Source organism: Chelon labrosus (genome assembly GCF_963514085.1).
Source record: "Chelon labrosus genome assembly, chromosome: 21".
Taxonomy (NCBI): domain Eukaryota; kingdom Metazoa; phylum Chordata; class Actinopteri; order Mugiliformes; family Mugilidae; genus Chelon; species Chelon labrosus.
In genome coordinates, this window is record NC_140354.1 from 12031578 (window position 1) to 12054696 (window position 23119).

The 23119-nt window shown below is 44.0% G+C and overlaps 1 protein-coding gene and 2 pseudogenes across 3 annotated transcripts; all 3 read right to left on the reverse strand.

Annotated features, from left to right (window-relative positions):
* Window positions 1-4270: 4270 nt before the first annotated feature.
* sh2b1 (SH2B adaptor protein 1) lies at window positions 4271-13773 on the reverse strand. Its single transcript, XM_084570768.1, has 10 exons — window positions 13567-13773; window positions 10029-12155; window positions 9650-9751; window positions 8980-9071; window positions 8788-8870; window positions 7815-7970; window positions 7404-7615; window positions 6948-7122; window positions 5275-5365; window positions 4271-4399 (listed from the first exon to the last, which is right to left on the reverse strand). The coding sequence occupies exons 2-10, from the start codon at window positions 11742-11744 to the stop codon at window positions 4378-4380; spliced, it is 2649 nt and encodes an 882-aa protein (XP_084426894.1). The 5' UTR covers window positions 11745-12155; window positions 13567-13773; the 3' UTR covers window positions 4271-4377.
* A 3129-nt stretch (window positions 13774-16902) lies between these two features.
* Window positions 16903-19311, reverse strand: LOC311507085 (heat shock 70 kDa protein 1-like; annotated as a pseudogene). The gene has a single exon. The product of its transcript is annotated as a heat shock 70 kDa protein 1-like (transcript).
* A 1962-nt stretch (window positions 19312-21273) lies between these two features.
* On the reverse strand, window positions 21274-23119 carry LOC311506161 (heat shock 70 kDa protein 1-like; annotated as a pseudogene). The gene is made up of 2 exons: window positions 23063-23119; window positions 21274-22455 (listed from the first exon to the last, which is right to left on the reverse strand). The product of its transcript is annotated as a heat shock 70 kDa protein 1-like (transcript).

The window sequence follows — 23119 nt, forward strand, 5'->3', positions numbered from 1 at the left end:
AAGCTAGTGAATAGATAAACAGACCTTTAGCTGGGCTCATCCATTACATCTCATATCAAATAGTTTTCTTATCATCCCTCAGTTCGTGCAATAAAGGCAGAGTCCACGATGTTCTATCAGGACACTCATGACCATGTGCTGCATGAATCCCTGCTCCATCTCGTGGGTGGAAATAGTTTGAGTCTGGCTGAAAGGTTGTGGACCCGATGAATCTGAGGAGGTCAGATGCCTCCTGAGGGTGACGGAGAAGGAGAAGAATGTGCCAGAAGCTTTGAAAAAGCAGTGTGCATGTGTACCGAGGAGAAGTGATGCTGGCCAACGGCTACTCGTGGTATTATTTTTGATCATGAGTCAACTGCATAAAATGTGTTTGCCCTTGTAAGCTGAAACCAGAGGATTTTTGTTAAATAAAAACTGAAAAACTGAACCGATCTTATTCTTAAACCCAAATTCATACCAAGAAAAGTGCTCCTAATGAAATGACCACTCAGTGTTGTATGATTCACTAATACTAATCAAGTTTAAAAGGGGGGAAATGACCACACACCAGCCTTTATGTTTCACTATATTTATATTATATCATTATCATTAAATTCAATGTAGTACCTGAAACTAACCACACAGGCTGGACAGACGACGCTGCCCGCCCTCAACACACGGTCCCAGCAAAGAGAGAAAAGAGACAGAGAAAGGCACAAAGAGTTCTGAAACTGAGACACAGAACATGATGATTGGAGGGGGAAAGGTGCATATAGACAAATACATGAGCAAAGAAAAGACCGCAGAAAACAGGAGAGCTCTAAACTGAACAATGAACCGAGACAGAGGCCGATGACGAGACGACAGACACAGAAAGGCACAAGTACAAAAAGTAGTTGTTGTTTTTTTTTTTTTTTTGTCGTTTTTTCTTTTTCATTGACATTTTCTGCTATATTTTCTTGAATGCGGGATGAGGCCGAGGAGGAGAGGACAGCATGAAAAGAGAGCGAGGGATTTTGTGGCCTTGAGAACGAGGCATTATTATTATTATTATTTTTTTTTTCCTTCTTTTAAAATAAAAAAGGCACAAAGACATTTGAACTGAACCACTAAATGGAGTCGGAACAACAAGTGTTACATGGAGTAAGCATACAAAATAAAACGGTGTCTTAAAAACAAATAAATTTAATACTATTATTCTGACCGTCATTATTATTAATATTATTTCCATCGACGTTATTGTTATTGGTATCATCAATAATTTTCTCTCCCCGAAAGAGAAAGAGAGAGAGAAAGAGAGAGAGACATACGTACTGAGTGATGCTGCTAAGTGTGACTGAGGTAAATGTTTCCTGCCTGCTACAGACCCAAATCATTACACACAGTGTCGAGACGCCGCCAAACCAAAGTCCATTAAAAAAACTTCCAATTTAATCATAACCTGTGGAGAAAAAATAAAAAATAAAAAAAAAGAGAAGAGTGTGCAAACCTTTCTGGAAATGTATAATTCAAAAAAATTATTTGGTAGAAACTCAAGTGTTGTAGTGTTAGTTTGTGTGTGTCTTCTCAGCTGAGATGTGCAAAAATACTATTAACAGTAAAAATCAAAGAACTTTTTAATGAGACCCCCCTTCATAAAAGATTTGTAAGCAATAATCAGTGGCTTTGTATAATGATTAATGATTTTGTGTCAAAAGCTGATTTAAGTGATCAGTTATGAGCGTTAATAAAAAAAAAAAAAACAACCGTACCGTATCTTTACAAAGGATTTACATAACGCAACTGAAGTCTTGATAAATGTCTGATTGAACATTTAATAGTGTTTTCTATGGCTTGTTTAGACACGAGGACCCAGGACCTGTCAAAAAAGAGCTTCTAACTGAACCACAAGCTCCGTTATAAAGAGGTCATAGTCATGGTGAGCTGATCATTTTGGAATAATTACCAGCAGTTAGTCTTCACACAAAAAGATAAACCTAGAAGACTCTAAATCAAATAAATCCTTTCGTTGCATTGATCCAAGTTGGCAACTATAACTACTTTAACGGTTTTATTTAACATCTTTCCTAAAAACCAGTCTGACGATGATCCCCCTTTACACCCGTGTGGTTTTTGTTTGTTGCAGAAGCTAGCTATCGCATGCACGCGTCTCCACTGTCCACGTGCTGATGGTTTTCATGCACACTGAGCTCGGCCCCGTCCTCTCCAGTCCAGAGGATGGAGGTGAGGCAGCTAAAGCAGCCAGCAGAAAAGTACTGTATGCATTTATTAACTGCTGATGTCGTTTCTTATTCCCGAGACAAGAACAACGGTTACTTTTCGGGTTTAACGATGCGTTCAGAGTTCACGTGTTGTGACGTGTTTGGCCGATGACAAGTTAATATATTGCGATATTGTTTGTGTCGAGTTTTATTTTGTACCACGTCTGAAGTCAATGTAGATAGTCTTTCATTACGTTACCCTGACGCTGGCTCACTTAGCATCGGTGGCTTCTTCTAAACGGCAACAGTTACCTAGCAACGACAAGACTTCCCACGTAGCAACCACAAGCTCACGAGTTACGTCTGAAGGCAGCGTTCACGACGCCACCAGAACAAGATGGCTGCTCCCGCTTTTTGCCACGTTTTAGCTTCACTTTTGAGCAGTGGGACAAAATGGTTCAAACTGGTCTTAAAGTGATTAATGCAATGCAAGAAGCGGCTCAGTGTGAATGGGGTCAAGTTCAGCCTCCTAGTTATAAAAAATATATATAGTGTCATGAACCGAGATCTACTTTTACCAATAGAAATGTGTTATCTGTGTGAGCACAACTCATAACCAACTCCTGGCATCTAAAATGTAGCGGTAAATACATGTAAACCATGTAATTAGTGTTAGTATGATTATTATTAGTAGTAGTAGTAGTAGTAGTACACATTCAATCACATATTTATTGTTGATTTAAATTCACATTTCAGACGTCGGCTTTATAGCTTTTTTTCAATCAGAAATTAATGTAATTATTGAGGTAAATATATTCATGTTATTGAGGGGTTGACTTGCTATGATTAAAGCAGTTATAACCCTGCATGCACACAGGAATCGACTGCAGCACTCGGGCTCGGTCACAACTCATGTGTCCTGAGGGGGACAGAGCTCGTCTGCTAATATTTTACAGCAAACTACATCCACGTTTGCAGCTGGTTTAGATGCTGGCGACTCATTTTTTTGCCCTTTTATGTCTTATTTTAATGTTTGTCTCATTAAGCGAGGTTTTTAAATAATGCTATCCGCAGCTCATCAGGAGCAGAGTTCTGCATTAAAACATAAATTTTCTTCTCTTTCATACGTTGCACACCAGACAAAGATGTTTTTTTGTTTTTTTTGTAGATGCGTTGAGACAAACGGTGTTATAAATGAGTGCAGGTTGTTGTGAAGGAGCCGCAGCGTGAAGCAGACGCTTCCTGTGGACAGGTAAAGCTTCGTTTTTTTATCGTTTATTTTTTTAATGGCTCATCATCTCAGCAAGAGTGTAATGTTTTGGGTCTTTTTTTTTGCCACAGTTGAAATGTCTGTAGAGTATGTTTGGCCTCTGGCTAGCGTGTGCTGTCTTGGCAGGACCGCTGTGAGGTATAGGATCTGCTGGCTTCACAGCTCTCACTACTGTTCACATAAGAGGACAGAGCCTACTGTGAGGCGTACCGGCAAAAACAAAGCTTATCTGGCTAAAGAGTCAAAGAAATGTACCGCTAGTTAGTGTTGTAAAGCTGCTCTCACCCGTCTCACCGTTGCTGCTTAGTCTTCTCTCTCTCTCTCATTTAGTGTTAGTACTTTTACACCTCCTCCTCCTCATCATCCTCCTCTTCCTCCACCTTGCTAACAAAATAAAAATACTGGTTATAAATGGCTATGATGTACGCCGCCTCATTCAATCTCACTTTCGCTCTCACACACACTCTTGTCAGATACGCACAAAAACACACATACACCTCCTCCTCCTCCTGGCCTTCCCTTCATCAGAAGAAGGAGTACTGGTTATCGATGGCTCGGGGAGCCCTTGCTCCGTCCCTCTCTTCTCCCTCCACAGCTTCTAGTTGGCGGAGAGGAGTGTCCCTATCTCTGTCCTCCCAGTCCTCCACTCCTCCTCCACTACCACCTCCGCTGCCTCCACTTCCTCCTGCTCCTGCTCCTGCTCCTGCTGGGGCTGCCATTGTCACCACAGTCGTTGCTCCTGCTCCTCCTCCTCCTCCTCCTCCACCTCCACCTCCCGCTCCTGGTGTTGCTGCTCCTCCCGCTCCTCCCGCTCCTCCCCCTCCTCCTCCTCCTCCTCCTCCAACCGGCTCCGTCTCGTTTCCTCTCTCCTGGGGTGGAGTTGGCGGCGGCGGCCGTCCCGGCGGCAGGGGAGGAGGCTGAGGTGGGCTACGGGGTCTGCTGGTCAAGTCTGCAAGGAGGAGCAACAGGCGAGAAAAGGAGAAAAGAAAGAGAGGAGGGAAATGAGAGAGAGAAGTGTAAATAAAGGAAGGCAGAGGAGGGGAGGGGGGGAAAATAAGGCCAAAAGTGGAAGTGACAGCGTAGTCGGAGGAAAGAAGGATGAGAAGTTGGAGAGAAAAAGAGAAAGTGACAGTGAGTGGTTGGTTAGGCGGAGGAAGTCTGCGGTCATGGAGTCCATGGGAGTCATGGAGGCAGTCCAATTCAAGGTGAACACACACACACACACACGACACACATACATACACACAGGCAACACACAAATATAACCGTAGGACAATATCTTCCACATTTAATCAGCAGCGAGCCAGCTGATCCTAAACATGTCGTCAGTTCATCTGCTGGTTATCGTCCGTCTCATCTAATTCATCAAAAAGGTTTAAAAACTAAAAAAAGAGTCTTCAAATTGATCGTTTTGTCTGAACAACCGAAAAATGGACACAAAAAGAAGACAAAAACGATCCATTAATTTAGAAAATAAAAAGCCTCAGGCAGCATTTTAAGGAAACCAAATTAAAATGTATGCTGCAGCATTAAGGCACTTTGATTAAAATTCTTTGTAGAAGAAACAATAAGACAACTTTAAACTAAAACACAAATATACATTTAAATCAAGACAAACTGCGGCTCTGAACCTGAACGTTAAAACGAACTTATGAAGGACTCGAAGTTGCACAGCTGACAAACAGGAAGCCTCCCTCTGACGCGTCGGTAAATAAAAAAATAAAAAATAAAATAAACGGCCTCACGCACTCTCTGCCACACACTCCCCTCTCTCTCTCTCTCTTTCTCTCTCTTCCTCGCTCAGCCGAGTCCGGTCTCACTTACACACAGTCAGAGATGGGGGTTGATGGAGAGTCAGGATGGCGCGTGGTGATGACATCACAGACTGTAGGCCGACTGCCTGCCCTGTCCCGGCCTGCAAGGGATGAGCCAACGGATACAGACAACAACAAAGAGGTCAGAACACAGATGGGCGCAGATGAAAAAGGCTGCGGGGTGTGAAGCCAAGCAAGAGTCTGATACCAACGTGATTTGTTTCTGTTCCTGTTATTTTTAAATGTCATTTTTTTAAAGAGCAAAGTTTGAGCTTCCAGTATACACTTTCAGTGGGATCTGATTCTGGATATGTGTAGAGAGGAGAGGGAGGAGAACAGACGAGAGAGGGGGTAGTAAATGTACGCTTCAGAGAAGAGACATGAGTAATACGACCTTTGGAAATGGCAGGTCATGTAGTATGTATGTAAAAACATGGCTACCACGAAAACGCACACACACAGACATTTGATGGATTGGTTTCCAGCTCAGCAGCACACTCTGACCTTCGAGGTGACTGTTCACTTCACTACAGGTGTCCAACACCTGGACTCAGGAGTTCAGACTCCTCTTAGCATCTGTCTGTCCATTTGTGTAGCACCGCAGATGTAATTCAGACATCGTACCTCTTGTCTAATCTTGTGCGCCACATATTTTATTTGGCCCTGCTACAAACAAAACATGGTCACATGTCATGACGTAGATGTTCAAGTTGTTTTGTGTTTTGGTAGCCTAAAGCTACAACAGACGTTCTGCTGCAGCTATAGTGCGAACAGGATAAAACTACACAGGCTACGGAGATACCAGGTGGCCACAAAAATAACTGTGATTGGTCAGATTCTCTACTTTTTAAACATTTTAAGTGACGAGAATAGATACTGAGGACTTAAACTGACGCAGGTATTTAAGCGTCATTCATTCAGTGTTTGCTGACCGTTAAATTCTCTTTCCCTGTGGCTGCGTCTCCACCGACCCTACAGCTGAAACGCCTGAAGACTAAACATTAGCATCAACAGTAGGAACTTACCCGCAAGTGTCAGAACTGACAGGTGTAAAATAGTCAGACATAAAACACAAGAGTTTAAAAGCGTGAGTATCAATCAGTCTGTGTAATTGACCTTTGGCTAAGCCCCGCCCCCCTTAGTTACTGTTGCTACGTCCGACATTCTCTTCTGGGCTGTGGTTTTCTGGTTATCTATAAGGCTCTGGTATCAATATCAAGGAGCAACACTGTTCATGCAAAGCTGGGTACGTCTCTATTCACTTCTATAATCGTTATTACGAAGCAAACGGACTAACGTTACGCACGTATAACGTTGTATTTCTTCAGCGTGTGCTAGCGTATCAACAACTATGCAACTTAAGCTGTAACGGTGATGTTTTGGTTAGCTCCACTGGGTTTTGCGCGCACATCATTGGGCTTATCCATACCCTGGATGCTGGATATATACCGACAGTATAGCCTGCCGAGACCGAAAATATGAGACGCCTGCGTTAAAGTCAATGGAGCGCTGTGGAAAAAGTGTCGGACCCCTGTGGGAGCTCTCTTGGCTGTGATTGGTCAATCTACATTCTAGGGCGGGGCTTAGCCAAAGGTCAATTAAACGGCCTTCATCACCTCAAATTGAAAGTCCAACGACAGGTAAGTTGGTGGTGATTCTAGGGAACAACCAGCTTGATCATACCTGGCTGGCGAACTGCGGTGGCCCCCACGAAGCTGATGAGCGTGACATCGGAGGCGCCGCCAGACTCCAGGGGAATGGGATGCACCCGGAAGTGCTCCAGCATGTCGAAGATGGACTGGAACCAAAGGTGCTGCACTCGACACTGACCGTCCTCGTTCAGGGACAGACGGAGATGCTGTGTGGACGAACGTGCAAACAAATTGATTGTAGAAATTTAAGCCTCAAATGTTCCGCTTTGAAAGCAAGACTGAAGTCATTTGAGTAAATGGTCTATTAATATATTAGTCTCTAGAGAGGAGGACGTATGCGCCCGTTGGCATTTTATAAACCAGATAATTTATTGAGATAATTATCTGCTGATTAATCACAGTCATGACTGTAATATTTACTATACAGAACTGCAATATTCCAGCACTAGTTTCAGGATTTTTTCCGACTTCCTGGACTCGAACGCACCTTGGCCTTGCCCTGGAAGTTAAAGGTGAGGACATATTCTCCGCGCCGCGTCTCGCTTTGCCGAACCAGAAAGACACCATGGCTCGCCGGGCCTCCAGCAAGAACCAGCTGAGCAGCTTTAAGACGCGACAGGGTGCCGTGGAACCACTGACACTCACTGAGCGGGTGCTCGACCGTCTCGGTCACCACCACATCAGAGAAGAGGAAGGACCCTGGATGATTGAAAAAAAATAAATAAAAATAAAAGTGGATAAGTAACCGAGTACGTCATTAACAGCCTCATCGCACCATGCGGCTGATTAGATCAACCAAAAGCCCTGACTCTGCCAGAAATAAACAACACAACCATTGTGGTGCAACAGGTTACCTGTAACTGTTATGAGTGAAAATAAAACTTTAGATCATAATCACCTGCGGCATCTGGCGTCTCAGCAAACGGTGTGCCCAGACTAGCCCCGCCTCCTCCGAGTATTCGGCCGTCGGGTTCGTCGAGGGGCGCTCGGGGTGGCAGCTCCGGAGGGAGAGGATCCATGAGGGGTGAGGAGCCTCCGATACCTCCGTAACACACTGACATGACCGAAAAGAACAAGAGAAAAGAGAAAAGTCCTTCACATTAACAGGAAGACACAAGTTTAGCTGAAGGGATTGTAAATTAATTCTCAGGACACCGCAGGAGCAGCTGGAAGAGCTTTTCTTCAAGCTAGATTTAAACTCTTGCATTGAATCTATGCCGTACTCCGGCGTTCACCTCTCCAGAAACGTAAATGCACGATGCTGTGATTGCAGACCACAACAGCTGTGGTCTGAAGTGCATTTCCCTCCCCATCCACTTCCCTCAGTGAGCGTACAAGCACAGACATCCGCGAGGCCTACATGCTGGAACCAGTCGAAAGACTCAAAATATTTTTAGGGGGAATTTCTAGAGAATAATGAGCTCCAGACCCACTGATACGCACGTCAATTTATTTGGGTGATCTGCCAGTAAGAATAACAGGAAGTGAGTGAAAAAGAATTCACATCACCGCTCCTCATAAATGCTTACAGGCCACATACAGCAGATAACTGCCACTAAATTATTAAAGAGCTCCACGAGACGGAAAGAGAAATGATTTATAAGTGCAAGACGGACGAAACGGAAAACATATCTGCTGGAATAAGGGCTGTGGCTGGCAGCTTAAAATCCCCTTTTTCCTGTGTCAATTGTGATTAATTATAAGCATGGCTATGCATAAAGAACCGCTGTCCATGTATAAGACATAAGACGTATAATGTTATGGATGTCAGGGCGACTAGTTATCATTTTAAAATTGTGTATTTCTGATACTAATGTTGAACGTTTTGCACATTTCCATCTGAAGAGGCCGTCGGGAAGAGACACACTCACCTTGTGAAAGACGGTCACCGATGTCAGGTGTCCCGCTGATGTCTAAAGGCCCCATACACACACCCTCAGCGTCTTCCTGTTCACTGTGGGAGAGAGGAGGCAGTCAAACCACACACACACACACACACACATCTGTCAGAGAGCCTATTAGACAGCATGAGGTGGCTGCAACGGCTCGGTTGTTGTCTTTACCTGAGACAGATGCCGTTCCTGATGTCGCTCAGCCAAGCCCTCATCTGAACGGCGTCTCGTGTTTCAACCACGTACTGCGCCGTGCCTTCCAGCTGAGAGGGTATAAGAAGTATTTCAGAGTCTGTGTTTATCCTTCACAAACTAAAGTGCGGTTCACGCCTCCTTGGGACTAGACGCCGTGAGCTATGCACGTAGCCTACGCTGGTGCGAGCCATTTATACTTGTGCGCCCGTCAGCCTGACCCGCTCTGTAAAAACGCCACCAAATACTAGTCGGCGCCGTGTCTTTTGTGCCAGTCGGGTTCATTTTTGTTTCTACTTCTTGCTTCACTTTCAACAAATGGCGACTGAAACGAGTCATACAAATGTTTGCATCTCTGAACCTCCTCCGCTAACCTTTCCTCGATGTACTCCATCTTTATTGATCCAAAACAATCAATTCGGGAAATTGCATAGATGGAGAAGCAGCCGGAAATACTAAAGCGGAAATATGCTACTACCAAGCGGACCAATTACAGCTCTTGTAGTCTGCGTCGTAGTTACATTTCTGGGGAGGTGCATGTCAGGCTACGGCGTTAAGGTCTGCGTATAGGGTCTGGGCTGTCGCCGTAGCTACGGCATCAAATTGGCATAAACTGCGCGTAACAGGGACAGAAAGACGAGACAGAGACCTGCAGCAGAAAGGTGTTCTCCTTGTCGGGGACCTCCAGCGCCGTGGTGCTCCTCACATCCACGATGGAACAGCAAGGGACGGTCAGCCGAGGCTTTGACGACTGAGAAGACAAAAAGCAGTTTTCCTTTTAGCTTTAAGAAGTGGCTTTAGGAAGGATAGAGAATATTTAAGAAATAAGGTCATTAGAAAGAGATGATCTTAAGTATGTAACCAGGTGACATGAATTAATAATGTAATGAAAAACACTACATAACTTTAATTAATATTATTCAATGCCAAAACTGGAATAAGCAGTAAGTAAACTATTGACTAGTTAACAGAATAGTTGCTGGTTAAGATTCTGTAAATAAACAGAATGGATCCACGGGGTTTCTTACTTTGGGTGGAATGAAGAATTCCAAGTAGTACTCTTCTCCCTGCTCTCCTCCTTCTCTGTCCTTCTCTTTAAGGACCAGACGACACTTGTGCCAGCGTCCTCCTCTCCAGGGAACGTTCCCTCCGCTGGCCAGAGGCTGCACTGAGCCAGCCTGAGCTGCAGCAGATGAAGCTGAGGCAGCGTTGTTGTTGTCCGTACCGTGATGCAGTAGACCGAATGAGAAGCCAGAGAAGCTGTGGCTCCCACTTAACTCATCATTGGATGAGCTAACGCTCACCCCACCCTCCCGTACCAGTCGGCCCACCTTCCGCGGAGGACCCATGGCAGCAGCGCTGCTCGGTGGCAGCATGGAGGAGGCAGACTGAGAGCCAGAGGTGTTTGGGGTGAGGACGGGGGGAGGGGATCGGGACAATCGGAGTTTCTCCAAGCGATGGCTCCACTTCTCCTTCTCACCTCCCTCGCCATTACTTCGCCGTCGATCCCGAGCAGCCTCCGACAGAGACAGTGAGGTGGCGCTGCTTGAAGATGATGGAGGCAGAGAGGACGAGGAGGAGTGAGGGAGGGACAGGGGCATGGACAGAGAAACGGGCATGGAGGAGGTGGGCGTAGGAGGCTGAGTACCAGAGTTCCTCTTAGAGGCTGAAATCAAGCTAGCATCCTGGACACCCATAGTGTAGCTGTAGCTGGAGGGCAGCTGGCTCTGAGCGGAGTCGCTAGAGGAGCTCCGCCAGTGCAGGATGCCGCGGACGCTCCCCCGAACACTGCGGCCGACGCTCCGCAGTGAAAAGCGCTTCTTCAGTTTGTTTTTGGAGGAGTTGGGTGTACTGTTACCTTTGGAGCCGGGCGGAGGAGTGAGAGACGAAGGTGGAATCTGAGGAGTGTGGGAGGGGTCTGCATTGTCCACCTCTGAGGACTCTGCTTCCCGCTCTTCTGGCTCAACGTCTTCACCAACAGACGGCACCCCGAGCCAGCAGTCCTCCTCTTCCTCAACAGGTGCCTCCCCATTTCCAGGGGCGATCATGGCGCCCCTTTCTTCACGCCTGCCATTGTTCCCTCCCACTGAGGAGCAACAAGACGATGACGAAGATGGAGGCAGGACTTGCCCGTGGGCGTAAGAATCTTGAAACCTGTCCCCGCTCCGGGTCTCCAACACCAGCCGTGTTGGTGCAGGCTTGGATGCTGCGCGTGTTGTGTTAGTCGGAGGACACGGCAGGACCGCCCCCCCAGTTGCCGACAGGGGAGAGACGGCTTCCTCTTCCAGGGAAGTAGCATCTGACTGGGGAGCCCAGCTCACCATTTCATCCCTCCCAGAAGTACAGCTCGGCGGTAGCGCCCCCTCCAGCTCACTCTGGAAGTGTCGAACAAAGCGATCAGTGAAGCGCCGGCAGAAGGCTGCGGCCGAGTCAGTGGAGTAGTGAGGGTTTTCCAGGAGAAAAGCCCGAAAGTGGCGTGCAAAGTCCCCAGCGGCGACGCGAGCGTGGAGCTCACAGAACTCGGTCCAGCTCAGGCAAGGCGAAGGGGACGGCGTGGGGGTGTCCGACAGCGAAGACGGGTGAGCCTGGGGTTGGGGGCTCACCAAGGGCGGGAGAGGGGGAGGCCGGGGGGACAAGGGCAGCAAAGAAGGAGACGGTGGGGACGGAGACGGGGAGGGTGAGGGAGGCAAAGGAGAGGAGTTTGCAGCCCGCGGGCTGGGCGGCGTTAAAAGAGAGCCGTTCATCCTCCTGAAAGACCAGGAGCTCTGACTGACGTGATGATCTGTCAAATCACTTCAAACATACAACACAAACTTGAAGTGATTGCACAGCTGGGGTGAATGAGCGGTCGCACACACGGCACATTGGTCTCCTAATTTACAAATGAGTGCGAACTTAAGTGCTGTGCTCAACCCCATCTAAAATAAAAGAGTTAAGAGGACGATGCACCGGGTTTAAAAGAGGTCAAATATCTCCACGGATAAGCTTTTTGCTACATTATTTGGCGCAATTAAGCACTTTATCTTTTTCTTGCAAGAGAACAGGGGTTTCAGACGGCCAGCAAATGATAGGATTGAAGAGGTGAGATGAGCGGGATTCGAAGGGTCTGCCTCTTCTCACCATCTGTCATGAATCCAGAGAAGTTTGGCCACATCCTGCAAAAAAAACACACAAACTTTAACTTTACATGCTCCTAAAGGAATCTCAGAACACTTTCTAACGCAAACTATGAGAGCTACAAGAACGTAAAACACAGAACTGAGGGACCAAAGCTCACATAAAACAGGTTTTTTAAAGTCTGCCACAACCCTTTCACTTATTAAAGGCCTTATCTCATTTTTAGGATACTTGATATGTCTAATGTTTTCCTTGAAATGAACCTAAATACAAACGTGACATTTTTCGTCGGGTCCTGTCTTTCTATAGCATTCCTCACCTCTAATTTAATCTACAAATTAAGCATTGAGCATATAAAACATACACAGAGCCTCTAAAACATGAGGCAAAGTATTAAATTAGGCTACCTAACAGCACCACCGAAAGAATTAAGTTATTATTTTATGCTGAGATGCCACAAATTCCACGGTTTCCAGCGTCTTAACAGTAGACTCTTCCTTTATTCCTTTATATTAATCATTTTTTCTATATTATTGAAGTTGCATTTAACGGTTATTAATCTACAAATCACTTATTTAGTCAAAGAAATGTCAAAATGTAGTCAAAAGCGTCAGTGATGTTTTTTAACGCTTCAGATTTATTTTTTTTAAGCCAAACAATAAATCAAAGAAAAACTACAACACTAAAAATAATAATTAGTTGCTCCACCAACAACCTACACCTGCTGCCTTTAATGCATCAGTAATAATAAATAACAACATTAGAGATACGCAGATATAATTGTGTCCCTGTCACAGGTGTCTCTTACATTTAATTATCAGTAACATTTTGCTTATTGATGCATTAATATTAACAATAAAGCACTATAACTAAATCAGCCGAGCAAATATTTCCAATTTCTGACACTGACTTGACCACCTTTAGCTGCTATTCTTATTTCTACACTGTGATGTTTGTACTTGTACACCAGTAAAGGATGTGCACGCTTCTTCTACAACACATTAATCGCTGCTAACTGCAGGTGATGCATCCCGAAGCGGCTTTTAAAGTGACTATAAATATTAGATCATCTCGCCTCACTCGCTAGCTTTCGCTACCACGAACTAGCCGAGCAATGTGTGTGAGTCTTGCTCATTCAGCTTTCTTTTAAAGACGTGTAACGTTAGCCAGCTAACCAGTAGCTACCCCAGTCTCGACTCGCACACACACACGGGTCTGTCATTCATTAGCACCTTTATTTGGCACCGCTGCTCAGATGTGGCTGATTTCCGTGACGGCCACTGTAACCTGTCGCCGGGATGACCACACATTGAATCACCCGACAGACAGCAGCTATCGCTAAAGATTCTTTGCTAGCTAAGCTAACCGTTAGCCTGCTAGCTAGCTATTAATAAACCAGCTACCTAGCTATCAATATTTCTCCAGCACAGTGTGTTGCGTCTTATTTACCTGCACATCACAGTCCAGTGCGTTCATCCGCGACTTGGGGTGAAGCTGGCACGCGTTTCATCATCCTTTCAGTCTACATAACGGAACAATCATTTTCGTAAAGGTTGTTGTTGTTGCTAAATATGAATATTGCTATGTCTTGCCTGGACCCGTTCTTCTCGCGCACTGCGCCGTTTCTCTCGCGATAGTTGGGAGGTCGGCGAGTGCGGCGGCGGCGGCGTCTTGTTTCTTGACAGCGGCCGTTAAAAACAGCTGGAGGCCGATAAGCAGCGACGAGAGAAACAGGCGGAAAATAAAAAATAAAACAAATGGTGCAGAAGAGAAAAAAAAGTAGAGAGAGCGACGGCTTCCGCTCGGACTTCCACCCCACCCCTCCGCAACAAAACAAACAAACTAAAGCCAGAGCTGGGGACAGGACTCAGCACCGTCCGGAAGGGGTCCCAGTTCAGTCAACACTCCTGTCCAGCAGCACACATGTCAGTTAGGATTTGATGCTGAACACAGAAATCAAAATAATCCACAAAAATGTAGACCGAAATAATCAATAATTAAAATGATCTATGGAACATCAATGTGGTTAAATGTGAAATTTATATTATTGATGCACTGATGTGTAAGCAGCATGTAGAACTGTTCCATACTGTAAAACATCAAATTCATGAAAATTAATCATTTCCTCGTTTAATTAGTCTATTTCGTGTACAAGCATTCCCACGTAGTAACCACAAGATCACGGGTTACATTTGAAGGCAACATTCACGATGCCACCAGAACAAGATGGCTGCTCCCGTTTTTTGCCATGTTTTGGCTTCACTTTTGAACAGTGGGACAAAATGGTTCAAACTGGTCTTAAAGTGATTAATGCAATGCAATGCGGAAACATGAGCACATTACCCCCATTCTCCACTCACTCCACTGGCTTCCCGTCTCCACCAGGATTGAGTACAAGGTTTCCCTCCTCACTCACCAATGCATCCATGGACACGCACCCCCCTATCTCAAAGAAATTATCAATCCACAAAACACAACACGCTCCCTCCGCTCCACTCACTCAAACTTCCTCCACATACCCAGAACCAGACGGAGGACCATGGGAGATAGGGCCTTCTGTGCTGCTGCCCCACGTCTGTGGAATGCCCTCCCTGACACCTTGAGGGCACCACAATCCACTGACTGTTTTAAAAAAGGTCTTAAGACATTTCTTTTTAGCAAAGCTTTTGGTCCCCTTTAGATGTTTTTTTTTTTCTTTTTTCTTTTTAAAACCTTTTTCTTATTCTTTTTAACCTGTAGCACTTTGAGATCTTTGATGTAAAGTGCTTCATAAATAAAATTTATTATTATTATTATTATTATTAAGTGTGAATGGGTTCAAGTTCACCCTCTTAGTTATAAGAATATATATAGTTTTACCAGTCAAAATGTGTTATCTGTGTGAGCACAACTCACAACCAACTCCTGGCATCTAAAATGTAGCGGTAAATACATGTAAACCATGTAATTAGTGTTAGTATGATTATTATTATTAGTAGTAGTAGTAGTAGTACACATTCAATCACATATTTATTGTTGATTTAAATTCACATTTCAGACGTCGGCTTTATAGCTTTTTTTATCAGAAATTAATGTAGTTGTTAAGGTAAATATATTCATGTTATTTAGGGGTTAATTTGCTATGATTAAAGCAGTTATAACTTTGCATGCACACAGGAATCGGCTGCAGCACTCGGGCTCGGTCACAACTCAAGTGTCCTGAGGGGGACAGAGCTCTTCTGGTAATATTTTGCAGCAAACTACATCCACGTTTGCAGCTGGTTTAGATGCTGGCGACTCATTCTTTGCCCTTTTATGTCTTATTTTAAATGTTCATCTCATTAAGCGAGGTTTTTAAATAATGCTATCTGCAGTTCATCAGGAAAAATGTGAAATATGAAAAACTGCATGCAGAATTCTGCATTAAAACATAAATTTTCTTGTCTCTCATAAGTTGCGCACCACACAAAGATGTTTTTTTTTTGAAGATCCATTGAGACAAATTGTGTTATAAATGACAGGGATGCACCGAATATTTGGCCACCGAAAATTTTCAGCTAAAAATGCCCCAAAAGAGCATTTTCGGTTTTCGGCCGAAATACTTTATCACCGAAACAACACGGCCGAAAAGAGGATGTTGTGATGACGCAAGCAAAAACAGCAGTCTAACTGCACAGTGGATTGATGCTGATTTCCAGCTGCAAAAGCTTTTGCTCCATTATTGTTTAACATGAGTGTGGTCAAGTTAAACATTTTATTTTGAATTTTATTTTATTTTATATTGTGCATTGTTGGAATGTGCTAAATAAATATTTTCATAATTTTGTAATTGATTTATTCTTTGAAACATTACTATTAATGTATGCAATTGCAATGCATTGATTTTAGTGAGGTTAGTTCACAGTCATAGCCATGAATGCAGTGGCACTAATAATTGTCATAACAATTTCTTTCGGTGTTTCGGCTTTCAACCCTGGGTTCTCCATTTTCGGTTTTCGGGTTCGGCCAAGAATTTTCATTTCAGTGCACCCCTAATAAATGAGTGCAGGTTGTTGTGACATAAAGTTGTGGAAATAATTGAATGAATGAAAAGTAGTAACTACCTACGGGAGAATTTGGGCTCTTTTATTTTCCAGGAAAATAATTTACTAAATGTGACTAAAGCTGTTGAACTAAAATTTCAGTATTTCCCTCTTTGAAATTTAGCTTCACACTGTGTCTTTGACTACAATTAAATACAAAAATTAAAAAGGGATGAAACCTTAATTTTTGTCATATTAAGAAAGGTGTGTTAAATATGTAACACCCCACAGACGGGATTTTATTGTCACTAATCAATGACTGTGCTGTTTGTTTGGGGTTTTTGTTTCGTTTATTTATTTATTCTTGTATTCTTGTTATGATTGTATTTGTTGTTGTATTAATTGTCTAACAATCTGTATGTAAAGTGTACATTACATCAGTAACTGTCTAATAGACGCAAACTACCAATGAAAAGAAAGAATGAAAAAAGCAAAACAGATTGTTTTTTTTTATCTTTATTGCACTGTCCAGCATGGCAGAGGTGAAAATATTAAATTACACTTCTTCACTCCTTGCATCTTCAGAACATAAATGTTTTTGGGGTTTTTTTGTTTTTAAAAAAAGACAAAGAATGTTATAACTATATGTTTAAATGTGACTTTTGTTATCTTACAGTTTATACAACAATTAAATTAATGAAAAAAAAATTAAATGTTGATCAATCCTATATACAATATAAAAATAGAACTATCATTTAGTAAGTGTTTTAAACCACATATGTCATCATGAGGCAGAGATGAATCTTATCACATGTACAATGAAAACCATCACAACTGAATGTAAAACAGTCCCACTGATCACAAAGTCCGTATTTACACCACTTCAGTCGACCTCCTCAATAGTTGGCCCCTGGGAGCCGGCTCGTGCCTGCTCTCCACAGCTTCCTGCAGGCATCCCTCCCTGGTACAACTTGCTGATGATGGGGTTGCACACTTTCTCCAGCTCTTTCTGCTTGTGTTGGTACTCTTCTTTATCAGCCAGCTGGTTGTTCTCCAGCCAGGTGATGGTCTCGTCACACTTCTCAATCAGCTTCTTCTTGTCCTCTTCACTGATTTTGCCCTTCAAGTTCTCGTCCTGCACGCTGCTCTTTATGTTGAAGGCATAGGACTCCAGGGAGTTCTTGGCAGCAATTTTGTCCCTCTGAAGGTCGTCATCAGCTTTGTATTTTTCTGCGTCCTGCACCATCCTCTCGATCTCTTCTTTGCTCAGTCGGCCCTTATCGTTGGTGATTGTGATCTTGTTCTCTTTGCCGGTGCTTTTGTCCACCGCAGACACGTTGAGAATGCCGTTGGTGTCGATGTCGAAGGTGACCTCGATCTGTGGGACCCCTCGTGGGGCAGGTGGGATTCCTGTCAGCTCAAATTTGCCCAGCAGGTTGTTGTCCTTGGTCATGGCTCTCTCCCCCTCGTAGACCTGGATCAGGACCCCAGGCTGGTTGTCAGAGTAGGTGGTGAAGGTCTGGGTTTGTTTAGTAGGGATGGTGGTGTTGCGTTTGATCAAGGATGTGATGACTCCTCCGGCCGTCTCGATACCCAGGGACAGAGGCGCCACGTCCAGCAGCAGCAGGTCCTGAACGTTGCCCGAGGTGTCACCTGTGAGGATGGCGGCCTGGACGGCTGCACCGTAAGCCACTGCCTCGTCTGGGTTGATGCTCTTGTTCAGCTCCCGGCCGTTGAAGAAGTCCTGCAGGAGTTTCTGGATTCTGGGGATTCGGGTGGAGCCTCCCACCAGGACAATGTCATGGATCTGCCCCTTGTCCAATTTGGCGTCCCTCAGGGATTTCTCCACCGACTCCAGTGTTCCCCTGAACAGGTCGGAGCACAGCTCCTCAAAGCGAGCCCTGGTGATGGAGGTGTAGAAGTCGACGCCCTCAAACAGAGAGTCGATCTCAATGCTGGCCTGGGAGCTGGAGGACAGGGTCCTCTTGGCCCTCTCACAAGCTGTGCGCAGTCTCCTCAAGGCTCTCTTGTTCTGGCTGATGTCCTTCTTGTGTTTCCTCTTGAACTCCTCCACAAAGTGGTTGACCATGCGGTTGTCAAAGTCCTCTCCGCCCAGGTGAGTGTCTCCGGCTGTGGCCTTCACCTCAAAGATGCCGTCTTCAATTGTCAGGATGGACACGTCAAAGGTGCCTCCGCCCAAGTCAAAGATCAGGACGTTTCGTTCCGCTGACTTCCCTTTGTCCAGACCGTAAGCGATGGCGGCCGCCGTGGGCTCGTTGATGATCCTCAGGACGTTGAGTCCTGCAATGACACCTGCGTCTTTAGTGGCCTGTCGCTGGGAGTCGTTGAAGTACGCAGGGACTGTGATGACTGCGTTGGACACCTTCTGGCCGAGGTAGGCCTCAGCAATCTCCTTCATCTTCATCAAGGACCATGGAGGAAATCTCCTCAGGGTAGAAGGCTTTGTTCTCTCCCTTGTACTCCACCTGAATTTTGGGCTTGCCTCCATCTGAAACCACCTTGAAGGGCCAGTGCTTCATGTCAGCCTGCACCACTGAATCATCAAACTTTCTTCCAATCAGTCTCTTGGCATCAAACACAGTGTTGCTGGGGTTCAGAGCCACCTGGTTCTTGGCTGCATCTCCAATGAGCCTCTCGGTGTCAGTGAAGGCCACATAGCTGGGGGTGGTCCTGTTGCCCTGGTCGTTGGCGATGATTTCTACTTTTCCGTGCTGGAAAACCCCCACACAGGAGTAGGTGGTGCCCAGGTCGATGCCGATGGCTACGCCTTTAGCTGCAGACATTTTCACTGTAGACAGTTTCCTGAGAAACAGTTAAACTACACGTTAGAAACTAAACATCAGCACATTATTCATTCATTATTAAGCACTTCATTTATGTTGGTGATTATTTAGTTCAGTATTACTATGTCAAACTGTTCTTCTCATATGATGAAAATAGTTTAAAACAAAGCTCTTTCAAACTTTTCCTCAACTTTTTTCAAATTAAAATACATCCATGTATTTCTATAAATTAAAGTTTGAGTCCTTCAAAGTAGCTAAACTACTTGTTCCATCAGAGGTGAAGATTGTACTTACAGTTGTGTGTTGACTTGTCTGTGCTGTGAAGAGGATTGATCTCCTTCTCCTTCTTCTTCTTCTTCTCTGGATCTTCTGCTGCGCTCTGATCAGTTTCTGTCTCTGCTCTCAGACCAGCCGCTTTATATCTGAGGGAGAGGACTGTCTGACTGCTTCTGGAAACTTCACGGATAATCCAGTCAAGTTAGAGTCAACAACAGGTACAACTTCCGGTAAGTTTTTTCAAAAATAAAACGACAAATATGTCATTTTCTTTCTTATTTCGTGAAGATAACATCAAAAGTGCCGCACCATAGCTTTATTTTAATGTTGTTATTAATCAATCTTCCCTTTGTCAGGACTATTTAACATCCAGGGTCTCCAAATTAAAGCAAGGAAAGCAGCAGAGTCGGAAACACTTCTGCTGAACATATATGTAACTTGACACAAAGTGAGCGGCGCTTATCAGAGTCACCAGCAGAGGTCACTGTATCTCTTCAGATCTTTCTTCACAGATCCTGAACTTTCTCTTTGCGGCAATGCGGAGAGTGTTTGTTCTGGTTTCTTGAAAACAGCAGAAATTGTTGAAATGTTTATTTGTTTCCTGATTTATCTTCCCTTGAAACTTTTATGTTGATACTCCTGACGATAAAAAAGCACTGCAGCTTTATTGTTCACGTTGGTTTCACATCACGGTGATGACAATTAATGAAAAGTCACATGTGACAGCTTCTTCAAACGTAGAAGAACAGACTGAACTATAAAACCTATAGAAACCGTTTAACATGTTGCATTAAAAAAATAATTTCCTCGTGTAATTTGTCTATTAAATTCACATGTCAGATGTCGGCTTTATAGTTTTTTTTTTTTAATCAGAAATTAATGTAATTGTTAAGGTAAATATATTCATGTTATTTAGGGGTTAATTTGCTATGATCAAAGCAGTTATAACTCTGCATGCACACAGGAATCGGCTGCAGCACTCGGGCTCAGTCACAGCTCAAGTGTTCTGAGGGGGACAGAGCTCTTCTGGTAATATTTTGCAGCAAACTACATCCACGTTTGCAGCTGGTTTAAATGCTGGCAACTAATTTTTTTTTGCACTTTTATGCTTTATTTTAAATGTTCGTCTCATTAAGCAAGGTTTTTAAATAATGCTATCTGCAGCTCATCGGGAAAAATGTGAAATATGAAAAACTGCATGCAGAATTCTGCATTAAAATATAAATGTTCTTGTCTCTCATAAGTTGCACACCAGATAAATATTATTATTTATTTTTTTATTTTTTTGTAGATGGATTGAGACAAACTGTGTTATAAATGAGTGCAGGTTGTTGTGACGTAAAGTTTTTAAAATAATTAAAAATTAAAAGAATTTCGGCTATTTTTTTTTTCCAGGAAAATAATTTACTCAATGTGACTAAAGCTGTTGAACTAAAATATTAGTATTTCTCTCTTTGAAAGAGACACACTATGTCTTTGAAGACAATTAACTACAAAATTAAAAAGGGATCAAACATTAATTTCTGTCACATTAAGAAAGATGTGTTAAATATGTAACACCCCACAGACGGGATTTTATTGTCACTAATCAATGACTGTGCTGTAGAAAAAGATCACTCCCTAGTTACACATAACGTTTTTATTTGTTCTTCTTAAGATTGTATTTGCTATTGTATTGTCTAACGATCTGTATGTAAAGAGTACATTAACATCTGTAAATGTCTAATAGACGCAAACTACCAATGAAAAGCAAGAATGAAAAAAGAAAACAGATCAAACCAAAAAATGATTTTAATTGTTTTTTTAATCTTTATTGCGCTGTCCAGCATGGCACAGGTGAAATATTAAATTACACTTCTTCACTCCTTACATCTTCACAATGTAAACTTTTTTTTTTAATTGCAAAGACAAAAAATTTTATAAACGTGTTTAAAAGTGACAACTTTTGTTATCTTACAGCTTATACGACAATTAAATTAATAAAAAAAACAGTTAAATGTTGATCAATCCTATATACAATATAAAAATAGAACTATCATTTAGTAAGTGTTTTAAACCACATATGTCATCATGAGGCAGAGATGAATCTTATCATATGTAGAGTGAAAACCATCACAACTGAATGTAAAACAGTCCCACTGATCACAAAGTCCATATTTAGACCACTTCAGTCGACCTCCTCAATTGTTGGCCCCTGGGAGCCGGCTCGTGCCTGCTCTCCACAGCTTCCTGCAGGCATCCCTCCCTGGTACAACTTGCTGATGATTGGGTTGCACACTTTCTCCAGCTCTTTCTGCTTGTGTTGGTACTCCTCTTTATCAGCCAGCTGGTTGTTCTCCAGCCAGGTGATGGTCTCGTCACACTTCTCAATCAGCTTCTTCTTGTCCTCTTCACTGACTTTACCCTTCAAGTTCTCGTCTTGCACGCTGCTCTTCATGTTGAAGGCATAGGACTCCAGGGAGTTCTTGGCAGCGATTTTGTCCCTCTGAAGGTCGTCCTCAGCTTTGTATTTTTCTGCGTCCTGCACCATCCTCTCGATCTCTTCTTTGCTCAGTCGGCCCTTCTCATTGGTGATTGTGATCTTGTTCTCTTTGCCGGTGCTTTTGTCCACCGCAGACACGTTCAGAATGCCATTGGCGTCGATGTCGAAGGTGGGATTCCTGTCAGCTCAAACTTGCCCAGCAGGTTGTTGTCCTTGGTCATGGCTCTCTCCCCCTCGTAGACCTGGATCAGGACCCCAGGCTTGTTGTCAGAGTAGGTGGTGAAGGTCTGGGTTTGTTTTGTGGGGATGGTGGTGTTGCGTTTGATCAGGGACATCATGACTCCTCCGGCTGTCTCGATACCCAGGGACAGAGGCGCCAGACGTCCAGCAGCAGCAGGTCCTGAATGTTGCCCGAGGTGTCACCTGCGAGGATGGCGGCCTGGACGGCTGCACCATAAGCCACCGCTTCGTCTGGGTTGATGCTCTTGTTCAGCTCCCGGCCGTTGAAGAAGTCCTGAAGGAGTTTCTGGATTCTGGGGATTCGGGTGGAGCCTCCCACCAGGACAATGTCAATGGGAAAATCAAGAGTAAGTCCACTCAAAACAACAACTATCCAAAGACTGGAACTCACTGCTGCCACACTGGCTTCACGGATAAACAGAATGCTTCGCTCAGAACTTAAAATTGAAATTCCAAGAATCCACTTTCTGGACTGACAGCCAGTCTGTTCTAAAATATCTTCGAAATAAAACACGGAGGTTTCGCACCTTTGTGGCTAACAGGATTGCGGTGATCCATAACTCATCAAAAGTGAATCAGTGGGGGTTAGATTCCAAACTCAACCCTGCAGATGATGCATCTCGACGACTGAGCATTGAACCCTTCCTCAGTTCCAAGAGATGGCTTCAAGGACCAGAGTTTCTGGAAAATTCGGAAACAGGATGGCCAGGAAATCCTGTAGAGTTTGGCTCCATCCTCCCAGATGATCCAGAGGTGCAGAAAGAAGCTATTGTAAGTAACATTGTCACCTCTACCTCAGAGAAAACTCCAACAAGCAAGCTCATTGAATATTATTCATCATGGAATGATCTGAAAAGAGCTGTAGCCTGGATGATGAAACTAAAGAATCTCCTTCTACAAATGAACAGGAAAAGGGGAAAAGAATGTGCACTGATTGGTCGAGATAAAGGCAAATCACTAAAGGATCAGATGCTCCTTTTCAAAATGCCTGTAGTCACAGGTCTTTCAGTAGAGGACACTGAAAATGCAGAAAAGGCCATTATTTGCTACGAGCAGAGACAACATTATAAGGAGGAAATGGCCACTGTGAAGCAAGGAAAACCATGCAAAAGAGGAAGCTCCTTGTATAAACTGGACCCTACCATTGATGCTGATATCCTGAGAGTGGGAGGACGAACAAAGAGGATGGCTATGCCCAT

What these genes read in the sequence shown, in the direction of transcription:
- sh2b1 (XM_084570768.1), bottom strand. Translation starts at nt 11,744, where the DNA reads ATGAACGGCTCTCTTTTAACGCCGCCCAGCCCGCGGGCTGCAAACTCC. An exon ending in AATTCTTCATTCCACCCAAA is followed by an intron (nt 9,752 to 10,028) that starts GTAAGAAACCCC and finishes TTGTCTTCTCAG; the next exon opens with TCGTCAAAGCCTCGGCTGAC. An exon ending in CACCGCAGTTCGCCAGCCAG is followed by an intron (nt 5,366 to 6,947) that starts GTATGATCAAGC and finishes CATCCCTTGCAG; the next exon opens with GCCGGGACAGGGCAGGCAGT.